This window comes from Panicum virgatum, chromosome 5N, assembly GCF_016808335.1.
Source record: "Panicum virgatum strain AP13 chromosome 5N, P.virgatum_v5, whole genome shotgun sequence".
Lineage (NCBI taxonomy): Eukaryota > Viridiplantae > Streptophyta > Magnoliopsida > Poales > Poaceae > Panicum > Panicum virgatum.
The window spans coordinates 69,252,433-69,268,745 of NC_053149.1; the positions used below are offsets into that span (position 1 = coordinate 69,252,433).

General features: G+C 47.9%; 1 protein-coding gene across 2 annotated transcripts; it reads right to left on the minus strand.

Annotated features, from left to right (window-relative positions):
• Positions 1–642: 642 nt before the first annotated feature.
• LOC120673933 (probable protein S-acyltransferase 7) lies at positions 643–4,191 on the minus strand. Of its 2 annotated transcripts, none has more exons than XM_039954980.1 (5): positions 3,892–4,191; positions 3,169–3,351; positions 2,065–2,361; positions 1,527–1,760; positions 643–1,435 (listed from the first exon to the last, which is right to left on the minus strand). In XM_039954980.1, the coding sequence occupies exons 1-5, from the start codon at positions 3,976–3,978 to the stop codon at positions 998–1,000; spliced, it is 1,239 nt and encodes a 412-aa protein (XP_039810914.1). In that variant the 5' UTR covers positions 3,979–4,191; the 3' UTR covers positions 643–997. The 2 variants fall into 2 exon arrangements, with proteins under 2 accessions (XP_039810914.1, XP_039810915.1); XM_039954981.1 differs by lacking the exon at positions 3,892–4,191 and adding an exon at positions 3,477–3,495.
• Positions 4,192–16,313: the final 12,122 nt, after the last annotated feature.

Consider the following 16,313-nt stretch of genomic DNA (forward strand, 5'->3'; position numbering starts at 1 on the left):
TAGGTAATCAGTAATCTTTTTTCTAACTTTAATATGAATCGGTAAACATCCAAGAAAGAATTGTTGGAGTAATCAGAAGATGAACTTGTGGCAAAAGAACTTGTGACGGATGGCTCCATTGAGGCCGTTAATCATGTCATAATTACATTATCCATGTCCATGTCAACCCATCGGTAGTTGCTTGTTCCTCGTTAACAGAGATAGGGCATGCAGTCTCGACTGGCACCGACCGAGGTTGGAGTCCTCGAGTGAAAATTAGGACTTACTGGGATGTTTTGACTCACAGAATTTGTTCTTCATCGTTAGGAGGTCGAAAACCTAAGCATGCCGCCGACACGATTGGTCCCCTGGCAATCCGTGCGCGCGCTCGACCGCGACAGATGATTGATTGTTCTTTCCATTTTGTCAGTCCCAGCATTACAAGGTGAAAGTCTGAACTCATGGTGCTGTTATTTGCAAAAGGATCCTGAATTGGTAGATCCAAAAAGCGTAGTACCCTGCTTCTCATCAGTTATTTGGCTCAAAACTCTTTGAGCATGAACGAGGTTGCATCATATTACTAACTCAAAGAGATTTTTCAAATATATACTCAAAATAAGCAACAGCTCATCTCAAAAAGAAACAAAGAAAGATGATCGTAACTTGGTTTCTCGGACAGAGCGATGTTCATTAACAGCCAAGGTTAACCGTAGTTCACAACCATCAACATCGAAAGCCAAGCTGTTCAAACTGTTTCAGGTCTACAGCGCCAATATATACAGACAAAATCAGACAGTGCCAAACTTGAGACGTCACAAACCAACTGCTTCAAACAACATACAGGAAAGACATCTCAAACTAAGAGAAAGGAGAAACTTAAATCTGGAAACAGCCGCCGTACAGGTCATTGGTCTATAACATTAGTGACCTCAAATCTCAAACCAAACAACAAATTAGCAGCGAACTGGCACTAACAGCCCTGAGCCTCTCACTACAGCTGCTTACATGGTCATTACCATCATCGACCGGTTTCAACTCCCCAGCTTGTCCGCCCAGGGTTCATCACCGAGGAGCCTTGCTCTTCAAAGCCTCCTCCAACAGCGAGGGCATCACGGCTGAGATCTGGAGATGCACTACTAAACCTACCATCCTTGTCCTCCAACAAGTTGCTCAGACCTGCTCCTAAATCACCAATCTCAGCTGCCATCCTTGGCTCATCCCAAGCTACTGGTTTTCTACCCATCTCAATGTCGCCGACAGCTCTCCCCATGTTTGGACTCATGAAACCATTGGTCGCACGAGGCCTTAGACCATGCTCCTGCGGGACCCTGCCACGGAAGTTGTTCTTGGAAGGAGGGATGGGTGTAAAGAAGATCTCCTTGATGTTTTCAACAACCCCCCTGTTGTATGGGTTGGCTCGTTGATCATAGCGATATCTGAAGTTCTCATATGTTGTCTACAAACGTTGGGGGCAACTGATTAGCAAGTGGCATGACATATTTGCCATGCAAAACTAGAAATATATCCTTGCGGGAAACAGTTTTTACCTGATTTGTGCTCATGAGGTACAGGTGGAACACAGACAGGCCACCAACAAACCAAACCGCAATGAATGTGTAGATGATTAGAGCAATAGATGCAGGGGTCTTTGCCATTGCCTTCCAAATTGTTATCTGCTCTGCATTTCGGATCTTAACAATGTACACCCAGCAGAACCCGAAAACATAAAGGCAGAGAAGAGTTGTTGAGAACACAAACATATAAAAGAACCTGTAATTCCTCTGCACAAAAATAAGAAATGCTGCCTGTAAGGTATTTGAAGTCTTTCACAACCCCATTAAATTTAAGCAGGAGAGTATGCATTCTAAACAGCAAAGCTGCTCTATATTTTAATAATGCAAGGCAATAAATGAATATAATCAAAGTAATTAATGATGAGACAACAGGCAATACCAGATTTAAAATGAAATGTAGGGCAAAAGATCGTATACAAACAGCAAGGAATGTCATATACAGACAAATCAATATAGGTTAGAGAACAGAACAGGTTTTCTGAGTCACATTATGTTAAGTTAATGAACTTACCAGTCCTATGCATTGTCCAACCCATGGGCAGTGATGGTCAAAACGTTCCACGCAGTTGTTGCAGATAGAACAATGGGAGCAACGAGGAGGCCTGTACAACATGCAAGTATCACAGTATTTTGTCTTCACAGTGATTCCATTGACAACAACATCTTTCACTCGGGGTAAACGCAAAGGTGGAGTCTGGTTAGCCCCAACCTCTGCATTACCATCAAAACCTTCAGGTTCTGGAGGATGTGCATTGCGAGGTATGATACCCGGATCTCTCCCAGAAGTTAGAAGCAAAAGACTCAGATCCTGAAAAATGACACGATGCATTCGATGATATGTTACTTATATAATTTTTTTCTCTCTATTACCAGCATGGCCATGATGGAAGATAGATTTGTCTATGTATCAAATTAAAAGATTGGAATAGGACCAGCAAAACATGCTTGATGCTAGAACACTGCAAGTTAAAAGGGTACAACAAGGAAAAATAGTGTTTTCTTGATATCCAACTCAGTTGCATTTATATAATCAGGAATCACTTCTATTAACACATGGCCTAAAATAAAGGCAGATTCCATTTTGATGCTGTTAGTAGCAATTAAATATGACAGTTCACAAGCAACCAAACAATAAATGCAAAAGCAGATTTGGACATTTCCTATCTCTGATCACAAAACGGGAATAATATCCTTTATTGATATCCAAACTCAGTTATGTTTATATATCAGGAAACACTTTGCCATTTAACACATGACACACGATAAAGGCAGAATTTGCCGTTTGATGCCATTAGGAGCAATTTGTCATTCTTAAATTGTATGTCATCTAGCGGATCACTTGCCCAATTAACATGCAAAGTATAAGAAAGGCAAAAGGAAAGTGGCAATTTACTGTTTCTAATCAAATATTCTGAACGTAGTTAAACTGAACCACAAAATCATGCAACAACCAGTCAGATCCACAATACACCCATAGTTTGAAAAAACTGAAGCTGTCAGCTTCGTTAAGAGTCAACTAGTATTCCAGTAGTTGCATATACTAAGTAGTAGAACTACAAAACCCAGGAAATCAATGGAGGTGGTGATTTGGAAAAATACCAAGAATGATACTCACATATGCTGTGAATAGAACTACTGCAATCATTACCGACAATCCCATGCCATAAGAGAAATTATCCATCAATTCCCTCGCAACGAATGCACAGAAGATCGATACAGGCGCAACAATGAGGAACATGGTGACAAACAAGGATCTTGCATCAGGACCAAATATAAATCTCCCCTGAAGGAAAAACACCTGCAAAAGAATGGAAGCTACTGTTAATCACACTTTCCACTTATGTTACCACAAAACAGCTGAAGATCCTGTAAGAAAGAACTTTTCTCAAGACACATCGCCAACTTTGTGTATGCATAACTCACTCAAGAAAGAAGAGGCGCAGGGAATCATTCTGTGAGCTGTAATAGGCATTCCGTCAAAGGATCATTAATGCACTAGTACTTAGTCCTAACACTTGGGTTTTCTGTCCTGGACAAAACCACAGGCACTTAACCTGTCCCAGAACCTACATTCTGAGGTACAGAATCATAAAATAAATGGGAAATTTGACTAATAATTTTTTTTCTGGACCAACAATGACCAGCCGATTTCACCAAGCTCAACAAGGGAATTCGAACACCAGCACACGACGCAGGTCAATCTAGTACCGGTCCCTAGAGAGGAAGAAACAGTTAATTTGAGCCGCCACTTGAAGAACGCACAGATCCACACTACACACGCACCAAAGAAGCGAGGGGAGGGAGACAGAGATAGAGAAAGGAGGGGCGTTCCGCTCACATTGCTGCCCTTCCAGGCCTTGTACACCAGCGGCCCCTCCGCGCCAGCTCCGGCGCCGGGCCCGGCGCTGGCGCTCGCTCCGTTCATCGCCGCCGCCCGCTCGGCCGAGAATCGCCGTCGAGATCACGGCCCAGATCACTACATAGCCGGCGGCGCGGCCACCTCCCTCCGCCCCCCGGGATCGCCGCACCGCGGGTGATGTCAGCACGCAATGGCGCCCCCCGCCGCTGCGCCGCCGCTGATGTCGGAAGCCAAGGGGGGGGAGAGAGAGAGAGGAGAGAGATGAGACCAAATGGAAGGGCCTTGTGCTGGGGACGTGTAGTAATATGTGCCATGGTCCCTTCTCGTTTACTTCATCCGGCCCAAAATATAAATATTTGTTGACTTTAGATCATGTTTGATTATTTATTTTATTCAAAAAATTTGAGAAAAAATAAAAACAATTAAAATATACTTCAAATATATACAATGATAAAACATGTCATAACAAAAATAAATAATATTTTCACAAATTTTTTAATTAAGACGAATGATCAAACACGATCACTAAAAATCAACAAATACTTATATTTTGGGACGGAGATAGTATCTTTTGCAGAAAAGCCCTCCAGAGTTTTCTGAATGCCGCTCGCTGGACGCTGCAGCAAGCAGCAGAGCTCCGCCATTTGCGCGATCCTCAGTAGTAGTCAGTATCTTATTGAGGGTGTGATTGGTTTGCTACCTAAATTTTGGCATGCCAAAGTTTTGGCAAGCCAAAATATAGGCAAAAAAACTTGCCATCATTTTGGTAAATTAAACGTGAGATATTGGCAGCTATTGGTAGCAAACCAAGTGCTGGCCAAAAAAATTGGCAACTTTTGCTTATCCAAAATGTTGGCATGCCAACAATTTGGCCGCCAACCAAGCTTTGAATATATATAGTAGTTCTATTTTTTGTTTATTATAAAATGGTTTTGTGTCAACTTTCTGTGTGTGCAGGAAGTTGTTTGATTGGGGTAGCACGGCTGAATTCTTGCTGGCAGGCAGGAGATTTTGGGGCAAGTTGGTGAACAAAGCTTGGAGGGTTTGTTGGGACTCCAAATACTTTACTAATTTGAGATCTGTGGCAGTTAATTTTATGTTCAAATGTAGCCTACTAGTAGGAATTTGCTGTTCGGTTCAACTGTTCAGCTGCAACTGTCCCGAGTCATTGTCAGGTCAAAGGAAAATCAAACGCCCCCTTCTTCTGCATGTTTCAGGTGGAATCAGGTGGTCTGTGCAGTACTAGCTAGAACTACTAGTAACTGAAAAATTGAAAGGCTGGGGAGGAAAAGGAAATGATTTCGTATACGATGTCCATGGTAGTTGGTTGTGCGATCATCGCCACCACGAATCTAATTTCCGCAAAAATCGCGCTCCCTGCGAAGTGATCACCAAACTTGGAAGCAGAGGAGAGAGTAGGAGACCGCCAGACTGGTTCGAGAGCGATGAAACAATCATCAATCAGCAAGCAAATTATGATATGATATCGCAATTCGCAAAAAAAAAAAGAGGCAATCATCATCAAGCGCAGCGCAGGGTGTGAAACCAGGCTGAAAAGCGGGGGAGCCAGTTGGCCGCCGCCGCGCATCCCACGCTTTTGACAGCCACAGCCGCTCCGCTGTCAAAAGCTTTCGGGGAGAGGGATGATCCGATCCGCTACTGTTGTATCGTTTTTTTTTTGTGACTGCTACTGTTGTATCGTCTTGAAGTAAGTATTGACCAGCCTGGACCAGGAACTGTACTCTTTTTTTTTTGAGGAGGACCAGGAACTGTACTTGTACCAGCAAGTGGATTAACTCCCATGTCGGCCCAGTGCGGAAGTAGGGCCCATTTTCTTTTAGTGGGCCATGACGCATGATCGGCCCAACAAGGATTGGGCCCAACAAAGATTGGGCCGGCTAGAAGCCTAGTTTCATCTGGCCAGCAATCCCGCCCAAAAGTCGCTGTGCTCGACACTGCAATTCGAGGTTGGAGCATCTCGAATAGATTAATTTTGTATTTTTGTAATAGTTGCGGCAACAGATTATCAAAATTTAATCAATAACAATAGAGTAGAGGGATGAATTATCTCCATTTAGGTGAGAGGGAGGTATGCTTTAGTAATTACAAAAAACTTATAACAATGAGAATTGGACTGATAATTTGTTGGAGCACTCTAATCACCAAAATATTAAACTTTTTTTGGTATTTGGAAGAGAGACTAAGTAATTTGTTCCAGATGCTCAAGAGCTAGCATTTTGTCTGCTACCGAGCCGATGTGGAAAGACAACTTTTTACTTGTTTTTTTTGTTTGGCCCGTGTTCTCCTGATGTGAGCGACGCACCGAACCCGGAGTCCATAGGACAGCACGCAATGTGCTTTGCGCAAGAGCTCAAGTTACCATTCATTACCTCTGCTCCACGGAACGCCAGCGCCAGGGAAGGGAAGGGTTGCCACGGCAGCCAAGAAGCTGGTGGCGCGTTCCGTCCGTGCCAGCAAGCAGCGGATGGGACGACGACGATGGCGCCGGGTGGACGGTCGCGCGCGCGCCGGTGGTCCTGATCCGCCAAGGAAAGGAGAGAGCTCTGCGTGCTCAAGAAAAGCGGCTGCTGCCTGGCCTGCCTGTTGCCCCTACGCGTACGGACGATGCGTGCGGTTCATTCCAGACGACGCGACCCGTCGGATTGGAGCCTTGTGAGGTTGGTTGCTTGCTCCTGTGCCTGCTGTGTGGTCGCTTCCCTGCGGAACGCGCATGCCAGGCTGCCGTACCGCGAACGGCGCTGCGCCGCCCGGCAAGGCGCGGGGGCGCCTCCTTCCTCCGGCGACGGTACGCGCTTGTGGGCACTCCGGCCGCCACCCACCAGCATGTGATGGAAGTTGAAGAGGCATCCGTCATCCGTGCCGTGACCAGACCGGGGACTCGCTTGCCTGCCGGGCAGGGTCGAACGAACGAGCGAGCGAGATTGTCCGTGCACGCAGGGCCATCCTTGATCCCCTTTCCTTTCCCTCGCCTCCCTTGCTGCCGTCCTTCTCGCTGCAAATGCGAAGGCAGCCGTACGTCTTCCCCGTCCTATAAATATAAAGGTCACGGCCGATTGAAGTCCTGCTACCCAATCGAATCAATCAATTTATGCTTTTCCTATTTTTCTCCAAATCCTAGCTTTTCCAACCTCGTGCTGTTCTTTGATAGTCTCTACGGCGTTCAAGGGCGTCTTGAGTGGCCTGCCGACCTCAAGACAACCCTAGATCTTCGAGCTCTGACGGGGTCCCTCCCGAGCTTGAGGTTCTAGATCTTCGCGAAGCTCTCTGCGCCCAACCAGTCTGACCGGTTGGCGCGACCGGTCTGACTGGTCGCCGGGGCACTTCGTCCGGTTGCGATCGTTGCGATCCTGCGCGTTTTAGCGCTTGTGTGTTAGCCAATTCCGCGTCAACATACTTTTTGACGACTCCGCTGGGGAACAGATCTGAGTTGATCGGGCGCAATGGCCGGTGACAAGGTTAACTCCAAGGTAGATGCGACTCTCGTCGACATCCAGTACCAAGACATACCTGAGGAGACGCGCAAGCAATTCGAGGCGGCGTTCCAGAAGGAACAGGAGGACGCCAAGAATAGATTGCTTGCATGCTTCGGGAAGACTCGGCAAGGCGTATTCAAGAAGGAGTTCAAGATGCCTACGTTCACACCGCCGCCGAACCCATCTACTACGGCTACAGCTGCTGCTTCATCTGCTTCCACTCCAAGCGAGGCAAGTTTTACCTTCAATTCTATCAAGCAGTTTGCCGATGCCTTTTTGAGTCGATTCGAGCAGTCACAAAAGTTTACACAAGATATGCTTATCGACTTGACTATGCAAAACAAGGGGAAGAAAACTGCCAATGATTATTTCAATTTTTCCCTAACCCTAGTCTTTCGACCGCACCATCAGAGAATTATCAGTATGGTATGCCGCCGAATTACTTCGCGGATAGACACCCCCTCCAGGCTCAGTTCGGCCGTCCAGGGCTGAACCGGTCAGATCGGTCGCACCGACCGGTCAGACCGGTGTCCCGGCGGGCGGACCGGTCAGACCAGTCAGACCGGTGCCATGGTGCTCGGTTCTGCGTCACAGCCACAAGTCACGCCTCCTCCCGTTTCAGCTGATTATAGCCTGGAGCGAGAATTGACAGATTTTGTGTCGTCGTATACGACGAAGTCATACGGTGAACCACCTTTCCCTCCACCATTGCCCAAGGATGTTTGGGATGATTGGCTTAGGGCTAATCCACAGTATGCCACACAAACGATGTCCACTACTGATCCTGCGACACATCGTTTCGGCCAAACGTCCACGGGTAACTATGAGGCCGATCTTGCTAGGATGAAAGAAGATCTGGTCGATATGTTTAAAGAAAAGTTGGGCTTTGTTGCGGGTAGGAGTCGGCTATATCGTAGGCCGTATGTTGATGTTTTTTATTTGATTCCCTACCCCGCTGGTTGGCGTGTTCCCGATTTTGTCAAGTTTAGCGGTGATGATAACCGATCCATTTGTAAGCATATTAGCCAATATATTGCTCAACTTGGAGAAGTCAGTTCTAGCAAGTCTTTGCGCGTTCGCATGTTTTCTTTATCTTTGACTGGAACGACTTTTTCTTGGTTTTCTTCGTTAACTCCTAACTCGATTCGTTCTTTGGACGAATTAGAACAAAAGTTTCATGATCATTTTTATAATGGAGATAACAAAACTAAGTTGACAGATTTGACATCGGTTAGACAGAGTAGAGATGAGTCTATCCAAGAGTACTTTCAGAAATTTAAAGATATGAAGAACCGATGCTTTAATTTGTCACTTTCCGAAAATGATTTGGTTGATTTGGCTCTTGCGGTTTTACGTTCTAATTGTAGAGACAAGCTTGATGGTTCGAGTTTTTATTCTATTAATCAGCTTCAAGCTAAAGCTTTGAATCAAGAGACCAAATTTAAGAAATAAAAGGATACCTACAAGTCCCATCGTTCAAACACTCGTATTGTTGAATATGATTTCGATTCATCGGACGATGAGGATAAAGAGGTATACGCTGCTGAGTTTGTTTGGCCCGCCTCGGCCAAACCATCTACTTGTACATCTCTTAAGCCGACTCAAAAGAATCGGCAAGAAGAGATGAAGTTTACTTTCAATGTGTCCAAGTGCGATCGCATTTTTGATGAGTTATTAAGACTTGGGCATTTGAAAATTACTCATATTATACCACCGCTTGAAGAGCTAAAGCGGCGTGCTTATTCTAAATTTCATAATTCATCATCTCATGCAACTAATGATTGTAATGTATTTCGTCGACAGGTACAATCGACCATAAATGAAGTATGATTGACCTTTCCGGAGATGAAGATAGACAAAGCTTCGTTCCCAGTGCATTCCATTGATCTCAGTAATGCAAAGGTGCTGATTCGGCTGGATCAAGCCGAAGAAGCAAAAGGCAAGAACGTGATCATTGGTGATGACAGGCCGTTGACTGTTAATAACAAAATTCTGGCCAGAGAAGTGATTCAGGAGAAGACTCCTGATGGAAAGAAGAATCTGAGGATCATACTCAAACCTCTCACACTCGGGGGGCAAGAGGATTCTTTATTCAGGTGACTGTTCTGCTGCTCAGCAGAGACCGGTCAGACCGGTCCTGACGGCCGGTCAGACTGCCCTGGTGGTCAGCCCCGGACATTCAAGCCGATGCGTCCGGAAGTGGGTACATGGAAGACCAACCAACCAAAGGTGCAGGGCAAGATTGCAAATCAGAAGCCTACCTTTGGCCTACTGTTGAACAAGTACGCAAAGGCCGCTCAAAATGATCGGCCCATAAAAAAGAGACCGAGGTCACCTCCGCGTCGAGGCGCACCTTTATCTCCTAGGGGAGAGTCAAGCAAGCACAGGCGTCATGTGGTTACATTGTTCCCTCCTCAGCAGATGCAGCCGATGTACGCTACAATGACATGGGCTCCACTGGCGTCGGATTCTCAGTTTCCCGCGTGGGAGAACGGGGGATTTTAGATGCAATGCTATCTTCTTGCTTCTTCTCGTCATCATTGATATCTTCTGGTGCATAACGAGACAGCTCTGTGAACTTATGAAGATACTCTGTCACAGTCATACCACCTTGACGAAGCTTTCTGAACTCATCCCTCTTGAGCTTCATAACACTGCTGGGAATGTGATGTTCTCTGAAGATCTTGACAAAGTCAGCCCATACAATCTCATTAGCGTTTTCATTTATTTCCCGGTAACTCTGCCACCAAGCAAGGGCTAGTCCCTTTAACTGCTGTACTGCGAGCAAAACCTTGTCTCTGTCATCTGCATGGACCACTTCCAGCTTCATTTCAATCTCTCGCAGCCAATCATCTGCCTCAATAGGGTTATCAGATCCTCCAAACTTAGGTGGCTGCAAGCGGTTGAAATCTGTAATTCTGCTGCCATTGCCATTATGATGCAATGCAGGTCTATTGTTGCCAGGATTGCCTTGAGCTTGGGCTGTGAGAGTGGTCACAAGAACTTGGAGGAGTTGGTTCTGCTGCTGCAACATGGCTGCCAAGTCAATGGGTGCTGGGGCACGGGGAGGTGGCGGGGGTAGGTGTCCATTTTCTGGTGCTTCTGGGGCTACATTCAGAGGGGCTTGGTTTCTCGGGTTTACCTCGTCACCGTCTTCCTGAGCATGGAGTCCCTGGACTCGGCTCGAACGACGAGACATCTACGGTCAATGAGGGCAAGATTAGGTGACTCCCCTAGTATATTGCTGGGGTAGATTTGTATATATATAATAGCACACAACATAAACGAATCATTCAAGCACCACACAAGCATTCATTCAAACAAGCAGGGATACATGACACGACGGATTACCATAACATGGCTCGACTTTTAAGGGTCGGCCGGGACGACTCGACTACTGAACCTTACAACACGGTCTTCGGGGTCACTATTTCCGGGATCTCGGGGAGACGCGGGAGGTGTGGGTGGCACTGATTCACCAATCCTCCTGCGTCATTGGGACAAGGGATACAGCGGAATTCCCTCTAGGATTGGCGGCTCCGCGGCAGTCCTGGGATGGCGTTCCTTGCGCTTGGCACGGTCCACTAGGTAGACACCCCTAAGGAGCTGACTGTGGCGATCTGCCTGCTACCTAAGGTTCTCTTCGGCCACGGCAAGGCGGCTTTCAGCTTCGGCTGCTCGGGCTTCTGCCTGGGCTACGGCCAGTTTAGCCCTACGCCAACGGGACTCCGCTCCCTCAGCACGCTGGATTAAATCTCTCACACGCTGATGCAATTGGTCGCACAAATCGTCGAGGCTAAGAAAATAGCCAGACATAGCGACAACTGTGGGGTTCTTCTCTGTCCCTACGGGGCTTTCCAGGTTGCGGATCCTCACCGCCCAAGCAGGACGGTTACGATCCAGCGGGGAAAAGTACTTCATGGGGGTGGAACCCAAGTGCCATTCAAACATCTGGCACAGGTACCGCATCGCCTTGCGAGCTGCAAGTTGAATGGTGTCAGGCATACGGGCTCCAGTGGCGGTGACGCTCCAGGGTTGCATTTCCAAGTACTTATCACTGGCGCCAATATGGATGGTGACCTCACAGCTTTCGGTGCCATGCTCCATGAACTCGCGACCCACGTACTCCGGTCGTTCCGGAATACCAAGTCGCACCGTGGCAGCATAAAGCACTCTGGGGAATCCATCTTCGTTGATGCAGTATGTGGTGGTCCAGTCATCAACCATCTGATTTTCAAGGGTAGGGTTAGCATAACAACGATAAAGTTTTAAGGAGTAATAGGGTTTTAAGGATTGACCATCCTAGGGCTCCTATGGTCATCGTTCACTACCGGTTCGTGTCCTACAACCAAGCATGGCTCCGATACCACCTGAAGCGCCCCGACCCGAAGATCAAGGCTAAACCATGTATTAATTACCAAATAAAGTCTCTGGCATAATACATGTTACATCAAGTGGAGTCCAGAGTCATACAGAGCTTTATTTAACACGTACACGAGGAGTAAAGTGACAACACAAAGCTACACAGAACAACCATAGAATAACAACTAGCATAGCGACATGCAGGACTAGCTCTTCATCCATCATGGCTCCACTCGATCAGCTTGGGTGCGGACACGATCTACTCATAGTCTTCTGGCACAAAGTCAGGATCCTCTGGAGAAAAATCAACAGGGGTGAGTACAAAAGTACTCAGAAAGCTCCACCTCACCCTACGGGAGGGGAATGACATGCACGATGCAAATTAAGCACAATACATTAGCAATGCAACTAATGGTATGCAACCCTTGCCGACACAACCCACAGTAGGTAGCTCACTAGTTGTCAGGACCACACCGTAGTCTGTCCATACCGTGGACATGGACCATTCGAATGGATTATACACTCTGTAGAGGTCGTACACTGTACCCACACGCTAGGCTGCCCGAACGGACAACCGACATAGCCGACACCTAGCCGTGGTCACGCCCCAGCCCGGCCGCACAAACCCTCGGGCCCTGACCCCAATGGTCTATACCCGTGAACCATCCCTGCGACCGTCAGGCTAACCAGTGGGATTAGGCTAAGTCCGGCCCATACCAGAACCTGTGGTCGTACTGAAGTAAGCTAGGTGAGATGTCAAAACAACTCGGTCCTTATGGTTCACCAGGGCAGCAACCATCCCTCAACATGTCAACTCGAGCCTACCACCACGGTAGCACTCACCTGTCAGTCTACCACCACGGTAGCGCCGGCTCCAGCATACCCAGCTGCCCTGGTCTCAGCCAGATCCCTTCGTATCCTATTCTCAGTTCTGGATATGCATGACTTCTTAGATGCATGCATGAGCACACTCAATCACTCAAGTACTGGTATATGTAATCGATCCTAGACCCAGGCTACAGCTAAACGTCCTCACATGGATGCAACCGCTCACGTAGGGGTGGATGAAACTTACCTTCGCTTACGTACGCGTCGGCGACGGCGGCTTCCTGCTCGTGGTACTGGTCTTCTGGATCCGGCTCGCGGTACTGGCCTTCGTACTCCTTGGCAGGCTCCTCCTCGGTCACTCCGTGATCTACGGGCGAAAATGGCACAACCGGCAAACAAACACAAGCAAGCAATAAAATAAGCTCAAATGGAGATGAAAATAGGAGGAATAGATAGTATATGATTTGAGGAGAGTTTAGGAAAAAGAGTTACGTGAAAAGGAGTTGATATGAAGGAGATATTGAGTTTATAGTATTGGTTGGTAGAATGATTTGGATTAAGTGCTCACGGCCTGGTGGGTGTTTTGGGCCTTTATTAGTGTTGTGGAGTTAATAGTCGGAGGAGCTGCCTGCCATCTCACCTTGGCGCGGAACAGCTCGAGGAAGAGGATCAATTGTTGGAGCTTCATCTCGTGAGTGAGCTGGGCTCGGGAGGAGTGGTTCAGCTGGCGGAGCGAAGCGGCTCGGTGTGCTTGGGCTGGTGACGGGGCTCGTCACGGCCTTGCTCCTTTTATAGGCGAGGAGAGCAGCAGCGGCGTCGCGCAGGGACGGGCGACGGCGTGGGCTGCGGCAGCTCGTCGTCAACGCGAACAGTGGCAGCGCTGAAGGCGCGAGTGTGGGCAAGGTGGGGACGCGGAGGTGAGCGGCACGGCGTGGTGCCGGCGGCAGTGCGCGGTCCCGTCGTGGGGCCGGCGTGTCGCGCGTGCGCGAGTGAGAGCGAGCGGGTGAGGCGGTTCGGCGGAAAAATCTAGGCCGGCACTGTGCGTGGCGACCCCGATTTATGGCGAGGTGGGTGCTGCCATGACGGGTCATTTCAAGGTCAATGGTGTGGGTACTCTGTGGCTTCCAGGGAATGATGAAATTATGGCAAAGGAGGTAGGCGCTGTCATGATTGTCTGGGAATTATGGCATGGTACGGTGACTCGAGAGGCTTTTATGGAGACAAGATGATTTTTGTCGTAGGTGCAAGCATGCGTATGCTGGTTACTGGAGGGAACGAATGTACTAACGCAAGGCAAGAGTATAAAATAGTTTGCCTAGTAATTATGTAATACTTCATATGACGTTAGTATTATTTTACGTTACTAGTTTAATTGCAACATAAGTTTTATTTTAGTTATTGTTGGAAATTGAGGTGGCCCTACTAAGTTAAGGATCTACACCAACTCACTTCAGAGTCGTTCAGCTTCTAGTTACATAGTGTACCGGGTCCTTTTTGACGGCAGAGCCGCCTTTTGCTTCCGGGAGGCAGAGCCTACCAACAGATGAAGCTGGCTTCCGGGTGGCAGAGCCAACCTTCGATGAAGCCTAGACCCTTTTGTGATCCCGGGTGACAGAGCCAACTTTCGATGGATCACAACTTATACACTAAGTGCTAAGCTTAACCGGGAGACTAACACTTATAAAGATGCTTACCTTATTGGAGCAACAAAGGAACACACACCTAGCACACTCTACCTATGCTCACTTCTGCCATGCCCTTGGATGTGTGTGGGATGGAGTGGAGTAGTATGGCATGGCAAGGGGTGGCACCCTCCTTATATAGGCACCCATACCCTCTTGGATGAGTGACACATGTCACACTCTAGGAAGTTCCTTACAAATATCTAAGTTCCCTACAAATATCTATTTCTAGAAAATTCTAAATTTTACCATGACAAGAAAATATCCAAGCTTCATGTCTTCTTATGATTCTTGTGGAACATTCTAGAACCTTGTCATGGTGAACAAAATTATGCCATGGTTTATCCTTATTTTTATAGAACCTTATAGAAGCTTGCATTATATATTTCAACACTCCCCCTTAATCGTGATAAAAACTGGGATGTTACAGCCTTGGAGGATCATGCTATTGGCACGCTCCACTTGCCCATTCATCTGTGGGTGCGCCACAGCCGACCAGTCCACGCGTATGTGGTAGCTGTCACAGAATGCCAAGAACTTCTTGCCCGTGAACTGGGTGCCGTTGTTGGTGATGATTGAATTCGGGACCCCGAACCTGAAGACAATGTAAGTAAAGAACAGAATAGCTTGTTCGGATCTAATCTTGCCAATGGGTCGAGCCTCGATCCGCTTGGAGAATTTGTCGATTGCCACCAACAAGTGGGTGTAGCCCCCGGGCGCCTTCTGCAGCGGGCCAACGAGGTCCAGTCCCCACACTGCAAACGGCCACGTGATGGGGATGGTCAGCAGAGCATGGGCCGGGAGGTGCGTCTTCCGAGCGTAGAACTGGCAACCCTCGCAGGTTCGTACGACGTCGGTGGCGTCGGCGACTACGGTGGGCCAGTAAAAGCCTTGCCGAAATGTGTTACCCACGAGGGTGCACAGTGCGGCGTGGTGACCGCAGATGCCGGCGTGGATGTCCCAGATCAGCTCCTTGCCCTCGGGGATCGGGATGAAGTGTTGCAAGACGCCCGAGGGACTGCGCTTGTACAGCTCTCTGTCGATCACGACGAAAGACTTGGCTCGCCTAGCGATGCGTCGCACCTGTGCACGGTCCGAGGGTAGCACCCCTCGGTTAATCCAGTCGAGGTACTGGTCGCGCCAGTCTTGCAAAAGTGGAGCCTCGTCGATCTCCATTTCTTCGGCCTCGTCCATGGAGGAGGTCTCGAAGTCAGTGTCCATGGGCTCGGCCTCATCCGCCGAGGGGTTCCCGCCGGGGGGCTCGGCGTTCGAGGGGCCCGGTTCCACCGGATCCTTGAAATCGACTGAGGGCTTGGCGATGTCGTGAGCAAAGATGTTCGGGGGGACGGTGGTCCACCCTGACACGATCCTGGCTAATTCGTCGGCATCCTCGTTGTCCTTACACGGGACGTGGTTGAGTTCTAAGCCGTCGAATTTGTCTTCGAGGCGGCGTACTGCGTTGCAGTATGCCTCCATTTTCGGGTCATGGCAGCTAGACTCCTTCATCACTTGGTCGATGTCGAGCTGAGAGTCACCGCGTACGTCGAGGCGCTTGACACCGAGCTCGATGGCGATGCGGAGGCCACTGAGGAGGGCCTCGTTGTAACACCTCCGGTGTTTAGCACTGTTTAAACATGCCATTAACATCAAATGACACAGTAAACCCTATTTTGGTGATTACTTAAAAGCCGAGTTCCGTTTAAATACACCAAAAACTCAACTCTCGCGCCTTTGCTCAAATGAACTTTTGCCCAAAACAAAAGTTGTAGAGTTTGACAAGATAAACAACTTTCGTGTAAAAAAAAATTTCAAGTTACAACATGAAATTTGGAGTTAACCCCGAAAAACAAGCGGGGATCATTAAACTTGAATTCAAATTTTAAACTTTCAAATCATCGCTCAAATGAAGTTTTGCCTGAAAGGAAAGTTGTAGAAAATTTAATTTTGAACGACTTTCGTGTTCAAAATTTTTCGAGTTTCATTTGAAAATCTTGAGTTTGGGCTAAGTCAAACGGTGGACCTTAGTTTTTCTCTC

Coding starts and splice junctions, on each gene's coding strand:
- LOC120673933 (XM_039954980.1), bottom strand. CDS start 3,978: ATGAACGGAGCGAGCGCCAGCGCCGGGCCCGGCGCCGGAGCTGGCGCG. Junction 1,761..2,064: donor TTGGACAATGCATAGGACTG/GTAAGTTCATTA, acceptor ATTTTTGTGCAG/AGGAATTACAGGTTCTTTTA. Junction 1,436..1,526: donor ACCTCATGAGCACAAATCAG/GTAAAAACTGTT, acceptor CAACGTTTGTAG/ACAACATATGAGAACTTCAG.